General features: G+C 35.8%; 2 protein-coding genes across 2 annotated transcripts; one reads left to right on the forward strand and one right to left on the reverse strand.

Annotated features, from left to right (window-relative positions):
* The first annotated feature begins 308 nt into the window (after positions 1 to 308).
* On the forward strand, positions 309 to 5,317 carry LOC108983096 (decapping 5-like protein). The gene is made up of 8 exons (XM_018954631.2): positions 309 to 590; positions 1,829 to 1,929; positions 2,507 to 2,578; positions 2,673 to 3,566; positions 4,190 to 4,375; positions 4,532 to 4,642; positions 4,764 to 4,928; positions 5,008 to 5,317. The coding sequence occupies exons 1-8, from the start codon at positions 419 to 421 to the stop codon at positions 5,026 to 5,028; spliced, it is 1,722 nt and encodes a 573-aa protein (XP_018810176.1). The 5' UTR covers positions 309 to 418; the 3' UTR covers positions 5,029 to 5,317.
* Positions 5,318 to 5,336: 19 nt separating this feature from the next.
* Positions 5,337 to 10,061, reverse strand: LOC108983095 (long-chain-alcohol oxidase FAO4A-like). The gene is made up of 3 exons (XM_018954630.2): positions 9,574 to 10,061; positions 8,909 to 9,178; positions 5,337 to 7,339 (listed from the first exon to the last, which is right to left on the reverse strand). Exons 1-3 carry the CDS (start codon positions 9,910 to 9,912, stop codon positions 5,498 to 5,500), a joined length of 2,451 nt encoding a protein of 816 aa, XP_018810175.1. The 5' UTR covers positions 9,913 to 10,061; the 3' UTR covers positions 5,337 to 5,497.
* Between the last annotated feature and the right edge of the window lie 6,412 nt (positions 10,062 to 16,473).

Raw genomic sequence — 16,473 nt, forward strand, 5'->3', positions numbered from 1 at the left:
TGATCTAATCTTATTTTATTTATTTATATAATCAAACGAGACTTTAAGAACTTTGCCTTCTAGGAGAAGAAAGGGAGGAAAACAAAAGCCAAATTACAGCTAGTGGCGGTGGGCCTTTTTAGAATATGGTTCTATTTTTCAGTTTTCAATCTTATATAATTAATTTTTGTCCATAAATATTAATTAAGGAAATTTAATAAATTTATTTTTATTTATTTTATGTAATTAAAAGGTAATATTAAAAAAAATCTAATGGTACGAGATTCTCTGATACCTATAAAACAACACTTCAGACTTCAGAGTTAAGAATAGAAAGTTATAGAAACGAAAGACACGAACCGAAGGAAAGATTTTGTTCCGAGACACAGAGAGAGAGAGAGAGAGAGAGAGAGAGAGAGAGAGCCCCGATCGCGTGTTTATGGCGACTGAGTCTGTGGGGGCAAAAGGTCCCTCTTCTTCTTCTTCTTCTTCCAATGGCGGGGCATCGTACATAGGGAGCTTCATAAGCCTGATTTCCAAGTCCGAGATTCGCTACGAGGGCGTCCTCTACTACCTCAATGTCCACGATTCCACCATTGGCCTCAACAACGGTACGCCACCTAATCCTCTACTCCATTTTCGGAGGTCGCATATTATATGTATTGATTTTTGGTAGTATATTTCGCGAGACTTTGATTTTTTTTTTTTTATATATTAATTCGTTACATCTGTTTTAAATTTGTTATGTCGCGTTTGTATATATTATTTCTCAATCTTCATCGGTCATTCATTTGCTTCTGTAGCGTCTTTGTCTCAAATGCATGATAAGCTTTCTAGTTTTGGTGATGCACAGGCCTATAAATATGTGTTCATGCGTGCTTCATGCATATGCACACATGCATAAATATATATACATATATCTGTGCATGCGTTCTGTATTTACTTATAGATGAGATTTTCTAGAGGCGAATATGGATAAATTTTGACCAAAAGCATGGTAAATGTGGCAAAACAATTATGTAATGTGCAGATTAGAATGTATGATCGAAGCCGTTTGTGAGAAATGATACCTAGTTTTGGCGTGTTATGATGCAGATACCCTATGTTTTTGGTCATTTTTACTTGATAGAGTTCTGGTGATTTAAAAGTATTGCTACATTAATTCCGGTTTATTGGTTTGGTTAATTAAAATTTAATTTAATAAAGATAATAGAAATATTAGGTTTATTTTCTTTTGGTTTCTGGAATTGCTTCAGATGATAAGGTGCAATGCTGAGGCCTTATTCTCATTATTATTATTTAACTGGATGGCTATAAATAGTCATTTAATATACTTGGGATTTTCTTGATTTATTGAAGTTCAGGTTGTGATTTTTTGTGTAATCTCTTGTGTACTGCCTGCATACTTGAGGTTATCCCTTCATTCTTGGTAGTTTTTTCATTATCAAGAAATAAAAAGTATAATATGGGTAGGAGAAAAGTTCTGACTTATTTTCTTTGATAAGTTAGATAGGTGAAAAGTGACTTAAAAAATACTAAACAGTAAGACACCGATTGTGGGAGTTCTCTAAGTGAAGTCTGCCCTTTTACACTACTGGAAAAGGAACATAAAAAAATGTTAGTAAACATATTGATGCAGCAGTGTTTTAATCTGATATGCACAAATTTGATTGCATTCCTTAGTCTATAGTTTATAGTTTATAGTTTATAGCACAGCATAAAATCCATTGTTCCATTTACTTATAAAAAAAAACAAATCCCTTGTTCCATTTAGATAAACTTTCTTCTACTATGTTGCACTTTCTTGAAATCTTTTCACTTTAACATCCTGCCTTCTGTGATTTTTCAGTTAGGTCTTACGGAACAGAGGGGCGGAAGAAAGATGGCGCACAAATTCCACCAAGTGATAAGGTGTTTGAGTACATTCTTTTCCGAGGAAGTGACATTAAAGTAAGTGAGAGTAACTTATTTTCCTTTCTCAGCATGCCTCCTTATTTTTTATTCTGGAAACATATTTATTTGTTGCTTCTTTTGAAAAATCTCGTGAAACAGAGAACCATTCTGTAAACATATCCTTGTTTGTCACTTATAAAAAAAAAGGAAAAACGTATCCTTTTTTATCGAGCATCATAGGAAAAAGGTGTTAGATGCAGACTAGAATACCTCACCAGGGAAGAAAACGTTTTGGGCCTGAGCTGAAAAAGTTATCACCGTACTTTTTCAAGATGTGAGAGTACTTATAACCTCAAAAAACAACACTGACTTACTTTGGGTGCATTTGCATCAACTTTGAATTCTCTCTCTCTCTCTCTCTCCCACTTTATATATGTGTGTATGTATGTATGTATATCCCCTACAAAACACATGTTATTTTTGTATTATCGTTGAGGACATTTGATAATAAGTTGTTGATGCTTTCTGATTCTCATCAAATGCTTGTTTTGATATGTCCTAAAATTGTGAGAATGTTACATTTTCTGCTTTGCACTTTACATGTATAAATTTATATTGAACATATGCTATTCAGGACTTGCAAGTCCAGTCCTCCCCACCCGCCAAAACAGAAGAGCAGATTCACGGTGATCCTGCTATCATACAGGTACTACTTTCAGGAGATTAAGCATTTCAAGTTTTGAAGTGTCATCCAGAAAAACAAAATCCACCCATATATTTGTTTTTCTTTATGTTTGCAGTCACGCTATTCTGGGATTGATTCAAGTTCTTCATCAATCTCTTCAACTGGGGTTAAAACTTCGACAGAGTCAACTCAATGGAAAGATACCCCTGCTTTGACGAGTAGAGTCTATCCTGGTGCACCTTCTTCATATCAATCTGTAACCCAGGTGGGCCCATTGGATCATTTACCTACTTCAGACATTGCTGGTTCCCCATCTTCTTCAATGCAGATGTATTGGCAAGGCCACAGTGGAACACCAGTCAGTATTTCCAATGCTCCCCTTCAACCTATATCTTTTCAGCCACCATCTACTGGATCATTTCCCTCGACAATGCAGAGTTTATTGCAGGCTCCTCAAATTCAGGCATCTACAAACCCGAGCCTGATGAATACATCAGAATTCGGTGGCCCTGTATCTTCATCTATTTCTTCTGCTTCTGTACATCCACACTTGTCACCCCCTCTTTGTCCAATACAATGTTCTGCTTCTCTTGATATCCCATCCTCTTTTTTCATAAAATCATCTATACCACATTCTGCATCTATGACTGCTAATAGATCAACTCCATCTTCTTTTGCTTCATCTTGCATAGACATAAACACCAGTAAAGCTCAAATTGGTGGTAAAGCTATTTCTGACCTAAGATCAGTTCTTCCTATCTCATCTATGCCTTGTCCTCCATCTTCATTGGTGGATTCTTCAGGGCCCTTGCTAACACCACGTCCATCATTGTTAATTTCGGATCAGTTAACACAGTCTAGACCATATGCTCTTTCTTCCATGCAGAAACTGTACCCTGATAAGAGTGGTTTCAGTGCTCAAACACTGACACCATCTAATTATCTGCCATTAATTTCTACTTCAGTATCTCAAGCACCCCTTTTTCCATTGCCGTCATCTGCACAACAGGTAGGTTCTCCTGTTTTTTATTTTTTGGCTGGCTACTTATGATTTTTATTCTATTTTTGAAAAAATTGTTTTGACTTTTGCATTTCATGCTGTTTCGACTATTCATTATGCTTGTATTTAATTTCTTGGGTGCTTTTACAAGTTGATGAAACAGAACAAAGAAACTGGAAATGAAGGCATCATTCATTATAAATATCAAACCGAAAAATTAATGCCATCTGGGAAAATGAACCTAATCTGCCAATTCTAGATCTATCAACTTTTTCTTGTATCCATTTCTAGCTGCTAACTTGTAAGTAGGTATTCTTTTTGAATACTTCCTAGTACTTGGGCTTCAGTTATTTACTTGATTTAATAAATTCTATTTTACCTATAAAAAAAATTCTAGATCTATCAACTTGGTTGGGGTGTGATCCATGTCTCTATGGGGCCTTTGAATTTCCATTGTTTTATACAATTCCCACTCATTTCAGATCATTCTTTCGACATTTTTATACTAAATGTGAATGATTGATATTTGAAATAGAAAACACCTTTGGTTCCCATGTGTGGACCATTTTTGCATAGATAAGTTCTTATAAATTCTCAAAAACTGAGTATTTTTTTATTGATATCTTCTGCAGTCTAAGCACTCAGCTGCACAATTCACTGAAGAGTTTGATTTTATTGCCATGAACGAGAAGTTTAACAAGGATGAAGTATGGGGTTATCTTGGAAAGGCAAATGATAAAACAGTAGTAGTACAAGGTTATGCGGCCGATCAAAGCTTGGCGCACAGAGAGAGTCTTGGCCCGGTACCTAATCTTAAGGTAGGACTTGCAAGTTGCAATGTTGCTAAATACGAGCCGGATCTTCATATTCCTTATATATACTTGAGACAAACAAGACAAATAACGTTGTGTGGTTATCATAATCTACTATCTCATGCTACTTAAATGAAAACATTTTATTTCTTCTCCATGCAGCCTGCATATAATAAGGACGAGTTCTTTGATTCAATTTCATGTAATTCACTCACCCGGGGAGCTAGGAATGCGCATAACAGGTTCTCTGAACGAACCAAGCTGAATACTGAGGTTTGTTAACTTTTGTGTTTTTTTAAATATTTCATGAAGTGAAACCATGAGAAATGAGAAATCAACTATAAAAATAAAAGTTGATGGATGCCACCATATTTTCTCTCTTTTACTTTTGCAGACATTTGGCAATTTCCAGCAGAGGCCTAATGTTGGTTATGGTGGCTTTGCTGCCGGACGTGGTGAGAATTATCGTGCATCATATAATTGGGGAAGGGGATATGGCTATGGTGGAAGGGGTGGTGGGTGGAACATGCCCTCATCTGAAGCACAAAATTATTCACAGGTCCATTGTTTCTTTTGTTCATCACATATCTACTACTTTTTTACCTTGTTTTCAAACTCACCTCCTTTTTTACCTTCAGCTTTATGATAATGGAGCCTAGGATAAATGACGGGAGCGTTGTTGGGGTTTCATCTTGAAACGGTTTGTCAGGATTACTCTTTACGGCTGTTCATGTTTTTTCTGCCTATGAGCCCATGAGCCAGTCTTTTTCACCTTTATCTTTCTAGTCAATGTGATAAAAAAAAACAGATTCGTGGCATGCTGCCATGGATAGACTGATGAAGTCTCTTTTGCTCTGTTATTCTCTGTTGTTTCCTCCATTAATGTAACACATATTTTAGTGGTTGTACATTCATGAATAGAAAGGAAAATCATCATAGTATTGCTCACGATTCTAAAAATTTCAAATTTAGCCATGGAAAAGAAAAGATATCTTCATCTTATGTATGATGTACCCGCCCGAGTTTATCACACTCAACAAAGGATGCACATGCACTCAAGGGAGCCACTGTTTATTGGAGAAACAGGCAAGGTACAATTAGATAAAGTTTTGAATTATTAGTCGATTGTTATCTGCACTTCTTCCTCTTGAGAACTTCAAGAGCAGACTGTGCCGTGCAATAAGCAATAGCCTGAACGGTGACCATAGGGTTCACACCTAAAGCTGTTGGAAAGACACTTGTGTCCGCCACGAAAAGCCCCTCTACCTCCCATGTCTCCCCCATCTGGTTCACCGCTGACTTCTTTGGGTCAACCCCCATCCTGCAGCTCCCCATTTGATGCGCCGAACATAGCGGAGTTGAAAGCCCTTTCAACTGCCTTGAACTTTCCTCTTTCACGAACTTCTCAAAATCATGTGAACTAGCGTTTTTCACATTTAAGGTCTTTCCTTTGCAGTTATGGGTTCCTATTTCTTCAGCTCCGGCAGCTGCCAATATCCTCAGTACCTTCTCTAGCCCTTTCTTTAGGTTCTCTTCATCACTTTCTTCCATTTGGTAACTGATTGAATTTGGTGAAAGCACTGTTCCTGAACCTTTATCCCTTGCTAATGCAAATATATGGGCAGTTCTCGAAAACCTGCACATTCGACTTCTCATATCTGTTGAAGAAACCCATGGCATTAGCATGGAGAAAGTACCGGGGTGCAATGAAGGAGTCTGTATCATTGCACCATAACCAGACCCATCAAAATTCGCAGCAACGGTGGACATTGCTGTCATTATCCCCCCTTCATAGCTCTTCTTCTCTGCCTTTGGCCAAACGTTGGACAAAGGTGTATCTGGAAAATAGCCCCACGCCATTGCCACTGGATGAAGGTGCAAGTTCTTTCCAATGTTTTCATTCTTCAAGCCACTTTTTCTCAGCAATTCTGGTGTGCTGAGTGCACCACATGCAACGATAGTCACCTTAGACTCCACTACACAAATTTCTTTAGCTCCTTCATGTTTAAACTCGAAAGCAACTCCAGTTGCTGTCTTCCTATCTCTTCCTTTCTTCCTCCTGTTCAATACTTTGATGGCCTCACAACCAGGAAGAATTGCACCATTGCCTGAACTTACCAAGTCTACAAGCCATGTCTCTGAGGTACCTTTCTTTTTTCCATCCTTGCAGCCAAGACTGCACCAACCACAGTAATGATCCGCCGATGAATTTCGAGGTATGGTGTTAACAGGATAACCCAATTCTTGACACCCTCGTCTCAAGATCGTGTTGTGGAATCCTTCGTCTTGGAATTCAGATTGGACTCCCATTTTTTCACAGACAACATCCATGGCTTCTTTGTATAATTCACTGTCAAATAATTCTAGCTCATGGGAGTCACACCAGTCATTAATCACATGCTGAGGGGTCCGAATTGAAGCTGACCAGTTAATCGCAGAGCCCCCGCCGACAGTCGAACCTGCAAGTATTAGCATGCCCATATCAATGGTTGCCACCAAACCACCAGATAGGTACATCTCATCCATAGTTGGACCTTCAAGAAGTGAGAGATTTTTCCTAGCACAATAACTTCCTTTCTCCAAAACAAGCACTTTGTATCCTGCCTTTGCCAGAACACCAGCAATAACACCACCACCTGAGCCAGAACCAATCACAACTGCATCACATTTGATGACCAAAGAAGGACAAGACAAGCTGGAAGGATCTGTTTTCCCACAAACAACTGAGGTGGGAAATCCAAATCGTCGTAGAGTATCTACATTCATGTCCCGAGGGTTTTTCAGATTAATGATGCCTCTGTAGAGGGGTCCATAAAAGTCCTCTACACCACGATCTTGATCTTCTTTTTCATGCTCTCCATAGCCAGTTTGTTTCGATGTCTTGGACAGCTGAGCTTGGGTTTTGAACTGTGGGTCTGGTCCAGCATATCGGATTGCTTTCCATGAAATGTTATCATTCTTCTCATCCACCTGAAAAATTATAACTTTTGGCATCAGATCATAAGATTAAGGCCATGTTCCGTGTCGGAGATAGCTTTATCTCATTTCATTTCATCATTATGACTTTTTTAAATTTTCGTATAAAATATAATAAATAATTTAATTTTTTTAAATTTTTAAATAATAATAATATTAAAAATAATATTTTATTTAATTCATTTAAAATTATATCATCTCAATTCATCTCACTATCCAAATCAATCCTAAGGATTAGGTGGGTCAAAGATATAATATTGATCATCCCTACACACATAGCACATGTTTTTTTTTTTTTTTTATTAAATGTGTGGTGTATGAATAAAATAATTTTTTTAGTTTAACAAGAATAAAAAAAAATAAAATATAGTGTATAATATAAAAATGACGAGTAGAATGGCTTCAAAGATATTCTTAAGTTCATGTACGAAGAATAATTAAGTCTTATTAGGTCAACATCGAAGAATAATTAAAAAATAATAAAATTTAAGATAAAACAGACAGTATTCATCTTAGTAGGTCAACATAACCAACTTTGAATTAATTTATTTCGATATTCCTACTGACTCTACGCAGCTTTACTGCTTTAGGGTGGTGAATTAAATCAAATTCTCAAGTGGGAGGCAGGCATGCATGCATGAACAAAGGTCTGGTAATTAAAGCACGGAATTAAGGTATTATATGCAAACAACCCAAACTTCTTGTCTGTATTTAGGTGCAATATTTTTATAAGAAAAATGCTACAAATACAAATAAATTATATAAAAATAAATTATAAATTGACGTATTTTTATATGATCAGTTAAATATATTTTATTATAAATTAATATTTCTTTTTCTATAACTATTGAGAGACTAGTTGTCTGTCAAAAGAAAAAGGGTTGAAAAACAAAAGAAAACGACTCAATAAATGTTTAAACAGCTTAATTTTGAACAATCCTGATCAGTGATCACAAAATTTTTTGTTAGGATTGTTACATGTACAACTGAATTATACATAAACAAGTCTACAAATAGACGTTGATTTATCTGATTTATTATATTTACTTAACAATAAAAATAACTTTATAATATGATAAATCATATCAAGTCACGTTAATTTATGAGATTATTAGATCAAAGTATTTCCTTTTTTTTTATTTAAATATTGCCATGCGGGGGCCGCTAACATCTTTTTATACGGTGGGAAAAGGAAGGGTCGAAAGTAGGTTAATTATTTTAATCTTAAATATTTAAATATTCTTGCTTACTTGGGACAAATAAAAAACGTAAAAAATATCTGTATTACGTATATATATATATATATATATATATAATTAAATTGCTGGGCGACATGATCATGAAGAGATCGCTATTTTTATTATATATTGATAATCTTATCATAATTGAATAAAAAATTGAATAAAACAAATAAAATAAACAACTAGAAACGTCATGCAATTAATTAATATACATATATAGATCAGGAAAAATTAAATATATATATACATGCATGCATGTTATGTGGCAATTAATAAAAGGAAATAAATATTAAATTAATTAATTAAAGATCTAATTAATTACCTGAGTGAAGAAAACATATAGAATGAGAAGCTTCATGGTCCTGAAGAGCATTCTGAGAGTATAGAAATAACTGAGAGACCATGAGAGCACTACTTCTTCCCGTTTCTGCCTGGATACCTGAGAAAATCTTTGAAAATATGGATACTTGCTTGAAAGGCTCCCTCTTCCGCATAGTATTAAGGTCCCAATCCATGTCGATAGCAGGAATAACGATAATCGGATCAACCACTTTCTTGGGTGTTCCAGTCTCTCGCTTATCAATCCCCCTAGCTGCATGCATCCGATCATCATCATCAACCAAATTGCAGAAAACAAGATAACAGATCGATATATAGCCACAAAGATCAACAGTAGTTCGTAATTTTTATCTTTTTCCTAAAAACTCCACAGATTCTCTGTTGATCGAAACAAATTAAGGAGAAAAACATGCTGTGATGCATATTTTGAAAATAAGACAAGATCATAATTTCTGGTAGCATCAGTACTAGTACTAATTAACACGATAAGATTTTCAGCGCGAGTACTGGCCATGGCATGCATGCATGCGGCAGCTTGAAAGTTGGAACAAATATATATATATATATATATATATATGGAGGAGAAATTCACCAGGAAAATCATGAACATGAACAAGAAATTAGATTTCAAGGAGTACCGATCCCTACACGTTCTGGAGTGCCTGCCATGGAAGCACAGGTGGCGTAGAACTTGACGACGGAATCATCGGTGGTAACGTCGTCGGAGACATCAATCGAGGGCAAGAAGGTGTCGCAGAGAGCAGTGAGGGAGTCCATCTCCCGAGAGGAGAGATAGTTAACATAGGGCAGACTATAATAATCTCGATCATAATGATCTCCTGATCCTCCAACAAAATCATTAATCACTTGTGTCTCATTAACGTTACCTACCTCTATGACCGTCATGTGTTTATCTTGCTTTCCATTAGCCTTTGATGCAGGCGGCCTAACATGATCTCTTACACCATTAATATTGTTTGGCTCCATGCTTGGCTTCAGATCATCAAGCTTGATTTTCAGAATGAGTGAAAGAGGAAGCTAGTTTATATACATATATCACGTGTGTGTACATGTACATGATAATTAATAATTAATACTAAAAATTATGAGCTGCTAGCTATATATTTCCAAAAAATGAATAATATAAAAACAAATACATATTTAGGGATAGATCTAGAGAGAGAGAAAGAGAGAACACGTAGTGGTGATGACCAACCAAATTGTAGATCATCGACACCCACAAATATTGTCTAGTGACGCACGTCAAATAAAAATGCGGTGGAATAATCAGATTGAAAAGTTAATTTTATTCCAAAATACTATATCTAATTAATAATATATCACATCACGATATTCGAGCCTGTAAATTTAATTTTATAAAATATTTTTATAATTGTAACATGTAGTACTCAAAATGCAGTACATATATTGAATATATATATATAAGACCTCAATAAATATCTTACAATTAATATTTTTTACTATATGATATATATGATAGCTCAATAAATATAGAGTGATGACTTATTGAGTTTCTCTCTGCCATAATCATTTTGAATTCCATAAATTGAAAACTTGAGAACCCACGCATAATTAGTGTATTAATGAGCTCGTTGAATATTTGAGTACTTCAATAACCAATGGGCCCATGGGTTAGTGCTCTTGTCTATTTCATTAAATATGAATTGAAGCAAGCAAGCAAGCATGCATGCACCGTCGACGTCTGAGCAAGCATCGGCCTGAGGCTGACTCCCCCACCCAATTCCTTTTTCTTCCCCGTATGGTATTTGTTTGCGCGCGGGACTTCCATTTCTTTATTACCAACTGGCACATGAATGCCTGCCCAGCTCAGCTCAGCTCAGCTCTGATGCTGCATGCATGCATGCAGGCCAGATCACTAACAAGCTGCATGAGGGCTGGATTTTTATTTTTTATTTTTAGCAAGTGGCCTGCAGCGGCTGGTTTAAGTTTGCAATCCATCCAACCTTACTGTAATCTGTTAGCCTTTTTGTACGTCTTCCTCCCCCTTTCTGAGTACTTAGAGGAGGCCGTTTCACCTCTTTTCAAGCAAGAGAAAGCACTTTAGTCATCAATAAATTTCACTAAAAAGAATTGCTACAGTTATAAATAGGATTATATAAAAGTAATCCTATAAATTAACATGATTTTATATGATTTGTCGGATTTATTTTATAATAAAAGTAATTTTAAAAAAAAATTCTATACATACCATACTATCGTCTTATTTTTATTTTATTAAATAAGATGTGACATATTTATTATCATTAAATGATGAATTTTTATATAATCAATTTTTTACTAGAGTACTATTTATTTTTTATAATGATTCTCAAGTTACAGTTATTAATTACATGTAATTAATTATATGCATGGCAAACGTAGCTTTGTTCCCATAAGCCTCGAACGTTACAGTGGAGTACTACTTTCGGTCATGTCATGCCTGGGATGATCATTATGATGGTGAGTGGTCATGCATGCATATATGCTCTCATCCACTTTTTATCCTTAAACTTACAATATTTTAATGAGCTATCATTATAAGAAACCTGGTATTTTTCGGTGCTTAAAATCATCGCAATTGATCCGTTAAATCGCTGTGCCATTTGGTTATTTTTGGCGATTTTTATATCACTGCAATTTTGACGAAATAAAATCATAATAGACAAAAATGTCAGAAAAGACTACGTACTATTTCCTGCAATTTTGTTTTGTCTCAAATGTAATTAAAAAAAAGGACAGAAATGGTGTGATTCGTTTACCACTAATGGTGAGTTTGGTTACCAAACTCATCTCAACTCATTATTATAACTTTTTTAAATTTTAATATAAAATATAATAAACAATTCAACTTTTTTAAATCTCAAAATAATAATAATATTAAAAAATAATATTCTAATAATATTTTATCATCTCAACTCAACTCAACTCATTTTAACATCCAAACACAACCTAAATCGTTGAGAAAGATCAATTGCAATGACATATATCGTCGCAAAAGTTTAAGTTTTCGCCGAGAATGACTACCTTTTTCCAGTGATGTTAAAGTATTGTCACAAAAGCTTTTTCCAGCGTGTAATTATCACCGCAAATAGACCATAAATCGCTGCAAATATACTTGATCTTTTTCAACGATTTATGTTTTCGTCACATTTGAACTTATTTCCAACATCTACAAATCACCGTAAAAGCTATCATTGGCGCCGAAAAAAAGTATTCTCGATGATTTATTTGGTTGTCAATATTGATATCTGCCACAATATACATCATGTTGCGTCGCATACAAATTTTTGAAAGAAAATTTATATTTACAGTCGTGAGTGTGCAAGGGTCATACAGTCACTTTAAAAAAAGTAAATAAATACAGGACCCACATAAAAATAAATTAATTTTTTAATAATAGACCCCATTCTTTTTCAAAGCGACTGCACGGGACTTGCACACTCCACGATTATACGTAGTATTATTCTTGCCGGAATAGGTTTAATTGCTGTGATTCTTCACATCGCCGCAATAGCCACCATAACCTGTTTACCTTTTTCTGGCGATCACAAATTGCCGCAATAGCTATCTTCCAATTTTCACATGCACAGCTTCCAGCGAGTTTGAATTTTGCCGCAAAGGCTACATTGGGTTTTTTTTCTTTTTCTTTTATTCCTTCGCCCAGTTGGTAGGGCTTCATTTTTCAAAAAGTTTCATACAAATTTTAATGTTTATCTTATTAACACATAATTTATCTTATCTCTAGAGTTTCCTGCTATTAGCAATGCTTAAGGCTATTAATGCTTAAGGCAGTTCTACATACTATTATCACAAAGTTCTACATGTTATTATCGCAAAGTTCTACATGCTACCAGACAATTTCTTCAACTATTAGCAATGCTTAAGGCTAGTAAGTTATATAAGCAGACATGTGTATTGTTAAAACAATAATGACACGGTCTAAATTCACTTTCTTCAACTATTACCCTATTCATTAGTAAGTTATATAAGCATACATGTATATTGTTAAAACAAAAATGACACCCTATGTATATTGTTAAAACATATACCCTAGGAAAAATGGCAACACTTTCTTCAAGCATTAAAAGAATTCACATACTTACAGTAAATAAGGTAAAAAAAATAGGGCCATAAATTCTACGAGAAGAAACTTCTGATTCAGGAAAAACAAGTAATATTTGGTGAATTAAAATTATCTAATACCCACAACTGATTGAGCAGCTCAAACACAAGAGGCAGATACACAATATTAAACCTCAAACAGAGGAACATCCACATCAATCTCACAGAGGAAAAAAATTATTATACAAAGAGGCTGAGTTGTGCAGAGAGGCTAAGAGCCTCAGCTTGCATTTTGGGTTATAATCAAGTCTACCTATGAAAGTGATCTTCAGGACTACTCTTCTTCTTCTTCTTTTTTCCCAAAAAATAAAAAACAAAGCATTCATTGAGAGTTGTGTGAAGATAATGGAATTGGACAAGGATTCTTCCATACATTTAATTATAAAATCAGAGTCTATATATAGACTTTACAAAAGAATAAAAAATAATATTGTTGGTTACAGGTCATAGCTGAGAATAAATAACAAACACTATGTTCTCTGTAGTGATTATTCTAGAATCTGTGATTGTTGTGTTGTGCGTGTGTTGTTGGTCTGCTGTGTGACAGACTTGATATTGGGAGTACATATTCTAATAATTCTCATGATGCAAACGATCCAATGCCATGTAATAGAAAGCTTCCAGGCATGATTGTATACATTCAACCTGGGCCAAGCAGAACCAAGAATATGCCAAACAAATCACATGAGGGTACCTAGAAATCTAATACCCACATCAACACGTCCGCAAAATCCGTGCTTGAGTCTAAAAAATTTATGATTTTAGACTCAAGCACGGATGACGGGGCAGAGATAGACAAATTCATTGCAGCCATACCTGTGGTGACGGAAGGTACCCAAGAGTCTCGGTCGACAAATCTCCACCTTCGATTTGCTCAAAATCGTTGAAAAACCCAAATGCTTCAAATCCCCAATTGGAGGGCACCCAGTTGTATGGGGAGGAGAAGACAACCGTGGGTTTCACTGGGAAGGCTAACGAAGTGGAGGCAACGAAGCTTGGGCGGTGATTGAAAATGCTGGTCAAGACGTGCGAGGGTGGGTATCACAGCGATGATATACTCGAGGATAGAGAAGAACAGAAGAGTTCACTGAGAGGGACCACTCTTGTCTACATCCAAAGCCGGGGTTTATAGGATGTGACAAAAATAAAATTGCCGCTAAAAGTTACCTATTGCGGCGATTTTATTTACAACAAAGGAAAATTCGCCACAATTGGTCATTTTTCTTATAGTGGCATGTATATATATGTAACTTGGAACTTGTTTTGATACACGCACAATATTTAATTAATTCAACCTCTTATAAATGGATCGTGGATAAATACTGTGTTAACTTCATGTTTCACACATCTTTGGACCAAGTTTCGACAACTTATGTCTTGAAGAATGAGCCTGCAAAAGATGGAGAACGAAGCATCTAGGACTAGACGGTCTTAGGGTCGGGGAACCTCTGATACCAAAGTTAGTAAATATTTTTAAAAGTTTGCAAGTAAGTAAAGGAGTTTAAGGATTAGAGAGAGGTTTTTTGTACTAGAAGCTAACTATTTATATTGTGGCTGGGGTTTCCACAAAGTCCGTGTCTTCCTTACTGTTTCTATTGTCAGACCTCCTTTAATGTGACCTGGCTCTGTGTCGACTCCATAAATGTGGCTTGGTTCCCTGACCACGTGTCAGGTCTATACGAGCCATAAATGATCTGATGCCGATGGATCGATGGTCCTCCGCATTTCCCATTGCAAGTCTGTTATGTAACATATCACATCAAGTCACGTTAGTTTGTAAGTTTACTTTTATGTAATTCATTTGTAACTAATGTATTTTCCTATATATATAAAGAAAAATGCTACTTTGCCCACTCATTTTGACACCTCATATATATATATATATATATTTACTTAATAATTAAGGAAGTGAAAATTAGTGTATTATTTTTTTTTTTTAAATATTTTACATGATAAAAAAAAATTGAAAAAATATAAAAAAAGAATTTTGACCTAGCTGTCACTTGGAGCAGGCTAATCTAGACAGTAGAGTAGCATCGCTCGTATACAAAAGTGGATATTTGTACAATCAAAGTTGAGTTTCCAAATTGGTTCGTGGCTCTTATTTATTATTATTATTATTATTATTTTAAATTTTAAAAAATTAGATTATTTATTATATTTTATTTAAATATTTAAAAAATTATAATAATTAGATAAGATAAGCTTAAAGGGAGGGCCTTCTAGCCGGTCGGGCTGTTTTACTTATTTTAACAACCTTCCATACATATATTGTCACATCACAAATTACCTCAAATTTACAATACACTCGTTCATATGGGAAAGAAAAGAGACTCATTCACGATAGGAAATTACTTCCAGTTTCACCGCCGCACGATAAAAAAGCAGAGTTTCACCGCCACCAGTCCGACGCCATCTCAGTTCCACCGTCGTGCACCACCACCCTTGCCACAATTAAAAAAAAAAAATCGATCCACCATGAGACAACCGAGCATTGCATGGCACTGCAAGAAAAGTGCACTGCGAAGCCCCACGTCTAACCTCCATAGCAAGTTTTGAACAACCATTAAAATAACCCAGACGCCGCCCAACAAACCTAAAAAACAGAGCACAATTTCTTCCTAACACCACCACCGATAGCACCTAGCACCACCGTAACACACAAATCTCATTTTTTTCATACAAAAAAACAAAAAAACAAAAGAGTGGTGAATGGGGCAATATCTCAAAATCAGTCCGTCATCACCATTAAAATAGCCCAGATGCCGCCCAACAAACCTCTGTTTTTTAGGAGCAAAAACATAGTACAATTTCTTCCACCACTGCCGATAGCACCTAACACCACCGCAACACACAAATCTCATTTTTTTATACGAAAAAAATAGAGTGTTGATCACCATATGAAAACCACACCGCGATTTTTTCAGATTTGCAATGCTCAGCTCGGTGCCATTTTCTCACCGCCTTCACCTTCGCCACAGGTCACTCTCTCGGTCTTCATTGCTGTCGAAGGCCAAACAAACCAAAAAGGAAAGAAAAAATCAGCTAGAGAATGGGACAATATTCTCGAATGGGACACTTCAAGACCCTTGGGTTTGAGATGGGTGCTTGGGGGTCGCGAGATCAGTTCGTCGCGGCTCGGGAGGGACAATCTCTGTCTTTCTTGGATGGCAGGAAAGGGCTTGTCTCTGCTCGGCAAGGTGTTCTCTAGATTTGGTCAAGGTGGAAGACAAAGGGGCACGGCACTTAGTTTTCTCTAGGTTTGTCTCTATGGTCAGGGTGGAAGATGAGGATATGAAAGCTTTTGTGGAGTTTGTAATCTTCTATAGGATGGATATAAAATACATAAATTAAACCACTTACATGTAGGGTTATTATTGGGAGACGGTTATTTGGAGATAGACA

The sequence above is a fragment of the Juglans regia genome, chromosome 9 (genome assembly GCF_001411555.2).
Source record: "Juglans regia cultivar Chandler chromosome 9, Walnut 2.0, whole genome shotgun sequence".
NCBI classification, from domain to species: Eukaryota; Viridiplantae; Streptophyta; class Magnoliopsida; order Fagales; family Juglandaceae; genus Juglans; species Juglans regia.

Bases quoted from the DNA above. Each gene is read 5' to 3' on its own strand.
- LOC108983095 (XM_018954630.2), bottom strand. From the start codon at position 9,912: ATGGAGCCAAACAATATTAATGGTGTAAGAGATCATGTTAGGCCGCCT. The intron at 9,179-9,573 runs GTAGGGATCGGT...GGATGCATGCAG, and splicing joins TGGCAGGCACTCCAGAACGT to CTAGGGGGATTGATAAGCGA. The intron at 7,340-8,908 runs GTAATTAATTAG...ATAATTTTTCAG, and splicing joins TATATGTTTTCTTCACTCAG to GTGGATGAGAAGAATGATAA.
- LOC108983096 (XM_018954631.2), top strand. From the start codon at position 419: ATGGCGACTGAGTCTGTGGGGGCAAAAGGTCCCTCTTCTTCTTCTTCT. The intron at 591-1,828 runs GTACGCCACCTA...GTGATTTTTCAG, and splicing joins CACCATTGGCCTCAACAACG to TTAGGTCTTACGGAACAGAG. The intron at 3,567-4,189 runs GTAGGTTCTCCT...TATCTTCTGCAG, and splicing joins TGCCGTCATCTGCACAACAG to TCTAAGCACTCAGCTGCACA.